The sequence below is a fragment of the Suricata suricatta genome, chromosome 12 (assembly GCF_006229205.1).
Source record: "Suricata suricatta isolate VVHF042 chromosome 12, meerkat_22Aug2017_6uvM2_HiC, whole genome shotgun sequence".
In the NCBI taxonomy this organism is placed as follows: domain Eukaryota; kingdom Metazoa; phylum Chordata; class Mammalia; order Carnivora; family Herpestidae; genus Suricata; species Suricata suricatta.
Genome location: NC_043711.1, coordinates 377,568 through 384,416, shown reverse-complemented (window position 1 = coordinate 384,416; position 6,849 = coordinate 377,568). Strand labels below are relative to the sequence as shown.

The following is a 6,849-nucleotide window of genomic DNA, read 5'->3' as shown; positions in this document are numbered from 1 at the left end:
GCAGGATCCGGCCGCGGGGCTGCGCCGCTGCGGGGGCAGGTGCGCGTGAGCTTCAGGGCGCAGGCCTCCCGCTCGCTCAGACCCGGAGTCAGGCCGCTGGGGCCGGGGAGGACCGGCCGGGACCCAGCGGTAGGGACTGGCGGGCTCGGGGGCGAATTCCCTACACACCGCGCCTAAGGCCGGTGAGGGAAGTGCGGCTGCTGAGCAGGCGGAGCGGTCCTGGGGGCCGCCCGCGGCGCGGCAGGTCTCACTGTGGGCAAAGCTCAGACTCAGAAAGCTGAGGTGCACATTCCAAGTTTGGGAAATTCCTTCATTTTCAGAGCCTTCCATTCACCTGCTGGAGGTGGGGGTGGGCACTCCTGCTTGATGGAGGGGGGCCCCTGGCTGATCGCCCCCCAGACTGGTGGCTCCCAGCTGTACCCAGCCACTCACCACACGCTGCTGCTCCCAGGAGGACCAGAGTCACCAGCTGCACGACACAGTCGGCCATGCTGCTGCTGCGGTCTGTCAGGGGTTCGGGCTGGGCCCCCCCAGGGGGGGTCACTTGTAGGCACGAGCGAGGGGGCGGGGCTCCCAGGGCTCCATCTGCTGGGAGACCAAGGTCCAACCTCGTTGGGCGGGGTCATCTCCCTCGGGAGCTCTGCACCTGCCTAGGCAGGCGGCTGGAGGTGCCTCCTACCTCTGTGCCAGGTCCAGAGCTGGCCCTCGTGTGGGCAGCAGACCCTCCGACGGACCCACCCGTCAGCCCCCAGCCCTGTCATCCCACAGCCCTTCTGGCCCAGAGATTTGCAACAGCAGCTGGAGGTCACAGTTTGTAAACAACCCACTTCCTCATTTTTCTGCGGATCTGTTCTTTCTCTTCCTCCTCCAACTAAGAGAGGTCAGTGTGGGGATGGGAAGGTCACGTGACAGTCTTGTCCCTGTTGCCTCTGGGGCCCCACACCCCAACAGGTGGAATGTCAGAAAGGTGGGGTGTAGAGGCAGCTGGAAAGATGGTTGGATACAAGTGGCAGGAAAACCCAGTTGAACTGGGTGGCCTTCAATAAGGAAACTTAGATGGAAAGTTCAGGGGGCTGCTCTCAGGTGTGGCTTGATCCAGGTGCCTGACTGATATCAGGTGTCTCTGTCCCTAGTTTGTCTTTTCCTCCTTGGTGGTTTTTCTCCTCGCCAGGCTCCCCAGTTGTGGGCCCCTCCCCAAATTCCCCATCACTCCAGCCAGCTTCTCAAGGCTGCCTCTGATTGGCTGGGCTTTGATCATATGTCCCTTCCCAAACCAATCACTGTGAGCAAAAGATGGCAGGTTCTGATGAGCAGAACGGTTTCATGACCCTTGATAAGGTCGGGATACGGGGTCAACATCTCGTGAACCCATGGGGGGGCACTGCTGGGAACAGAAGTGTGGGGCGGGCCTTGGACACCCCCAGTGGGCACATTGCACAATATTTTCCCTCTATTTCTTCCCTCTTTGCTGTGGACGGTTTCATGCCCAGAGAAGAATACAAAAAATGTAACCAGTGTGATTTGTTAGATCCTAACATGTTTCCTTATTGAAATCAGAAACAAAAGTGGAGTCCAGATTATGTAAGAGTTGGAAACTGCAACAAAATTTGGAACGTCTTGAAGACAAGACGGGTCAGTAAATAACATGACACTCGCAGATGCTGCCTGGACTCCAAGACGCCAGCCAGGAGCCCGAGGCCGGAAGGCCGGGGGCCTGGGTGGGGCTGTGGGAGGGGAGCACCCCGGGCGGAGGGAGCACTGGGGGCCAGAACCGTGGGGGAGCCCAGGCTGGTGGCCTCCAGCAGGGGTGAGGGGCAGGGTTCCTGAGGCCAAGGCCTGTCTGGGACCCTCCCTTCCCCTCACTCCTTCCTGCAGGGAGACTGAGGCTCAGGGAAAGAGAGCGAGGTGCCCAAGGTCACATAGCTGGGGCTCAAACCTCGGCTCCTGAGCACAGCCTCAGGCCTGTCTGTACCCCGACTCCTTTACCTGTAAAATGGGGCAGCGCTAGGACGCGCCTCAAGGGCTGGGAAGAGGGACAAGGGGACGGAGGCAGAGACTCGGAAGGGCCCCTGTGCCACGCGAGCGGTGGCTGTGGCGCTGACTCAGTCCGGGGACCTGGGGACCGGGGTGGCCGCTGGCAAGCTTGGCGGGGGCGGTCTTTTTACCCCAGGGCCCTTAGCGCCCTGCCGTTTGGGGGCAGCGCAGTCACGAGACACTCTGTGGCGACTTCCGGGCCCAGCTGCACAGCCGGAAACAGCTGCACACGTGCTCACGAAACCGAGAGGGCTTTTATTGTGCGAGAGGCAAATGGTGCCCGTGGGCAGGGCCCAGCCCTTTCTAGAGGGTCCTGCTCACGGGGTCCCTGGGATGCACCGAGGGGCGGTTGTCCTGGCGACGGATGATGGAGTTGATCCAGTCGGCGAACTGCGCCACCGGAGCGAAGGCGTCTGGGTAGAAGCCCGAGCCACAGCTTCCGCGGATGAAGGAGTCGATGCCCTGGACCAGCCCGTTGCAGACCAGGGGCCCGCCAGAGTCCCCCTGCGGGCACAGCAGGGTTGAGAGGCTGGCCTTCGGGGCTCCGGGCGCAGCCCAGGCGGGGGTGGGGGGGGACCGGGGAGGACAGAGGGGGGCGTCCGGGGGGCACCAGGGGAGACCAGAGGGGACGAGACGGACCTGGGGGGGCATGGAGGGGATGGGACGGACCCGGGGGGGACTGGGGAGGACCTGGGGGGAACAAAGGGACCTGGGGGACCCGGGGGAGCCCAGGGGGGATGGGGGCCTGGGGGCCCAGGGTACGCACAAAGCAGATGCCGGCCTGCCGCCGTGGCACCAGTGTGCACACGTTGGTGCGACGGCACAGGGTGGTCACCACGGTCACATTGAGCTCCTGCAGGACACTGGGAGGTGGCCGGGTCGTGCCCAGCTGGCCCCAGCCCATGGCCAGGCATGGCACCCCACTGCCCACGCCTTGATTCTGGGCAGGCAGCCTGGCCACTTGCACATTGGTGTTGATGGTGGCTGACCCATTGAGCTGTGGTGGGTGGGGACAGAGCGTCAGAGAGTCACGGGGGTGGTGGGCCATGACCCTCCCCTCCCCAGGCCTCAGTTTCCCCATCTGTACAGTGGGAGCAACCACAGTGGCTCAGAGCATCTCTGGATATGTATTTTTTAAATATTAAAAAATTTAATGTTTATTTTTGAGAGAGAGACAGAGCACGAGCAGGGGAGGGGCAGAGAGAGAGGGAGACACAAAATCCGAAGCAGCTCCAGACTGTGAGCTAGCTGTCAGCATAGAGCCCGATGCGGGGCTCGAACCCACGAATGAGATCATGACCTGAGCCGAAGTCAGACACTTAACCGACTGAGCCCCCCAGACACCGCCGGACATGTCTTGAATATAGTGGGTGCTCAATAAAACACACTGTGGGCAAGAGCAGTGACATATCCCTTGTTCTAGAACCTTCCCAGAGAATACTCCTAACTTTGCAAGCAGAGGGGAGAGTCTCCCGCCAGCTGCATGTGGGTAATGTCACCCCATTTCACAAGGACAGGAACGTCCCCATCCTCAGCCACATGGATAGCAACAGTTTGCTCGGAGCCTCCTGTATCATCTCACTTAATTCCTCAAGAGCCCTGCCGAATGGGGTTTATTTCTCCATGTTACAGAGGGGGAAACTGAGGCACACAGAGGCAGCCTACTTGGTTAGAGCTGGGGTGTGACGCAAGCCTGCCATTCTGGGCCCCCCACTTCTCCCCCCTCCACACGCCCCCCAAGCTTCCTGCCCCCGGGCCTTTGCACCCCCCGGTCCCTGTCCTGGGTGCCCGCCCCACCCCCCAGCCTGGCCTCACACCTGGAGAATCACGATGTCATTCAGCAGCCTCTGGGGGTCGAAGCCGTTTTCAAAGACCCGACGGATGGCGAACGTCTGCCTGGTGGGCTCTCGCTGCCGCAGGTCGTGTGCCCCCAGCACCGCCACCATCGACCGGAAGTTTCTGCGGCGGCGAGGGAGAGGCAGGAGGTGATCCGAGGCGGCCCTGGCGGCTGGGCGTGGCGGGCAGACCCCAGGGCCCAGCTGTGCCCCCCCAGCCCAGGAGGGCGCGGGTGCGGGACAGGCCCCTGGGAGGAACTCGGGGCCCTGCTCTTGCTCCCTTCCCAGCAGATGGCCATGGCGACGGCGCTCGGGGAAGGGTGGCGTGGACCCCGGTGACTCACATGCCATCCACGCAGTGGGCCGCTGACATGACGAAGTTCGGGGCGACGAGCGTGCCGCCGCAGAAGTGGCCTCCGCGCAGCTGCAGGGACACCATGAAGGGCCACGCGTGCGGCCGGGCCGGGCGGCCGCCCACGATGTCTGAGGCCAGCGCGGCGCCTGGGGACACATGGGCCGGGGTGGCGGGCGCCATGCCAGAGCCCTGGTGAGGAAACCGAGGCACGAGGGGGGCTGCCACCACCCCACGCCCCCACCAGGGCGCAGCTATTCAGACTCAGTGGCTTTGGGCCCCCTGGAGGGGCCGCACCCTGGCTCCGGGCTCGCTCGCTGGCACCCCCCCCAGCCTCACTGTCCTGCTCACCAGGCCTCATGGCCCACGAGGGCCAAGAATGATGCCCAGGGACAGACAGACAGACAGACAGACAGACACGTGTCCGCACTCACCACCCAGCAGCACGGCCAGCAGCGCAGGGGCGAGGGCAGGGCCGGCCGGTCTGCGGCTCGGAGTCATGGTCGGGCGGCAGTTCTGGCGTCTCTGCCCCCCCGTGCCCACCGGCCCCTCTTATAGCGCCCGCCCCCGGAGGCCGTTGCAGTTGCCCCACGGCAGGGCCAGGTGTCCCCACTTCCTCTCCCCTGCCCCGGGTGGGGGGCCCAGGGGCCGGGGCTACAGGGTCGCCGGATGGAAGTCACGCGGTCGGGGCCGCACGCCACGCTCTTCGTGTAAGTGTATCCCAGACTGACACCGCACAGGGCACGCCTCTGCAGCAGTCACATTTACCTGGGCGTCCTGTGTCTTTGCTGAATCTGGCACCCCGGGCCCACAGGACGTCGGCTGGGGCCCCGCACGTGCCTCAGTTTCCCCGGGGCAGTATAGCAATGGCAACAGTGGTGCGCAGTGCGGGGCCTGACATTTCACAGGGACACAGGCTGCTGGGTCCTCGTCTGAGATGAGGAAACTGAGGCAGGGTGAGGGCTTCCCCCGGGCGTCTGCCCCGTGACACGCAGGCCCGGGGTTCACAGCAGGACAGGGTGTGCGGCCGCCCGCTTGGCTGTGGCTCACGCAGGCGCTCGGTCTCTCGGGTCGGCATCTGGTCTCCAGCAGAAGTTCTGGGAGGCAGCCCCCCCTCACCAAGCTTCCCCAAAGTCCCTGGTCCTGGTTAGCTGGAGGGCTCTGCCGCAGGGCCCAGCCCCCCTCCCCGTGACCCCTGCCCCACTCCCCCGCCCACAAGGATGCTCCCGCTGCAATGGCCAATGTCGCAATGAAGCAACGTCCTCCAGGCTCGGGCAGGGTTCAGGGGAGGGAGCCAACGGATTGTCTGTGGGAATGGGGGGGGCCGGGGCTCCAGGGGCGCCCAGAGCCGGCGCCACGGCTGGGGTCTAGGTTGTCCCTGTGGCCACAGGCCAGCCAACCCCACACCCTTCAGGGATGAGGGTGACGGCCCTGCCCTCCCAGAGCCCAGCACACAGCAGGTGCTCAGCGCCTGCCCTTTCTCCCTGTCTTGGCCTCAACTGCCCTGTGCCCGTGGCAGGGTCCCCCCACCCACAGAGCTCTTAGTAAGCACCATTTGCGGGTGGGGGAGAAGGCCATGTCCTTGGAGTTAGTGGTTCTTACAGGAGAGCAGATTTAACCAAAGCTGCATCTATTGAGCACCATCTGCATACTAGGTTCATGCATGCTGTGGTGGTTAAGTGCACGGACTCTGGGCTCGTGAGTGTGGCCGCTCACCCCTGTGCCGCTTCTGGCCACCGCCCTTGGCACTTCCGAGTCCTTGCCGCTGAGGTGAAAGTGGGACACGAGCTCCTCCGTCTCAGGACTGATGTGAGGGTTAAACGAAGGAAGCCTCGCAAAGACCTCAGCTAAGGAAGTGCTGTCCCCGGGGGTCTGCAAACCCCAATCGCCCGCAGGAGGGCAGGGTGGTGGCTCCCTTGAGGGGCCCAGGCTGGGGCTCACAGGGTTCACAGGGGCGATGACCGGGTGCGGCACCCACACAGCACATGCTGGGCCCGGCGTGCGACACTTGATTCAGCTGCGAGAGCAGGGTGGGGGCGGGGGGGTGCCCCTGGGGACCCCACGCTCCCCGAGGCCCCCACCCCGGGAGCCGCTCCTGTGGTGTCGTGCTTGGGCAAATTCACCCCGATCCTGACCTCCCTTCTGGGGTCTGGCTTTCTGGATCTTTCTGTCCCCATCAATGAGCTCCATCAACATTCCCTCCAACAAGCCCTGCCCCGCCCCCGCCTCGGGCTCCCGGCAAAATCGGGAAGTTCCCGGCATCCTGCGGACTCTTCAGGACCCACTTCCCAGGATTTGCTCCTGGCACCCCGGCTGTAGACTCCTCCCCTGGGGCGAAAGGCCAGCTCCCACGTGCTTGAACTTGAACTTGCATGCCCGCTAGGCGGCCCCAGAGTACCTCAGCAAGGAAGGAGCGGCTGCCTTCCAGCTGCGTCCCCCCGCAGGTCAGCCGCCTCTCCGAGCCTTAATGGTCTCCTTGCCATGACCAGCGTCCCGCCCCACAGCTGGCCAGTGGCCTTCGCCTCTTCCGGCCTCTCCTCCGGTCACCCTCGTTCCCTTCCCTGCACGCCCCCCCCCCCCCCCCCCCCCCCCCCCCCCCCCCCCCCCCCCCCCCCCCCCCCCCCCCCC

General features: G+C 64.5%; 1 protein-coding gene across 2 annotated transcripts in view; it reads right to left on the bottom strand.

The window, feature by feature from the left end:
• LOC115275214 (neutrophil elastase-like) overlaps window positions 1–4,872 on the bottom strand; it is a 5,916-nt gene extending 1,044 nt beyond the window's left edge. The window contains exons 1-5 of one of the 2 annotated variants that reach the window (XM_029918864.1): window positions 4,656–4,872; window positions 4,214–4,370; window positions 3,852–3,993; window positions 2,801–3,031; window positions 2,270–2,538 (exon numbers count right to left, since the gene is read on the bottom strand). In XM_029918864.1, the coding sequence (XP_029774724.1) occupies window positions 2,338–2,538; window positions 2,801–3,031; window positions 3,852–3,993; window positions 4,214–4,370; window positions 4,656–4,722 (798 nt within the window). In that variant the 5' untranslated portion in view covers window positions 4,723–4,872 and the 3' untranslated portion in view covers window positions 2,270–2,337. Of the gene's footprint in view, window positions 1–2,269; window positions 2,539–2,800; window positions 3,032–3,851; window positions 3,994–4,213; window positions 4,371–4,655 lie in introns of those variants that run through there. The other variant, XM_029918865.1, reaches the window with a different exon arrangement.
• Between the last annotated feature and the right edge of the window lie 1,977 nt (window positions 4,873–6,849).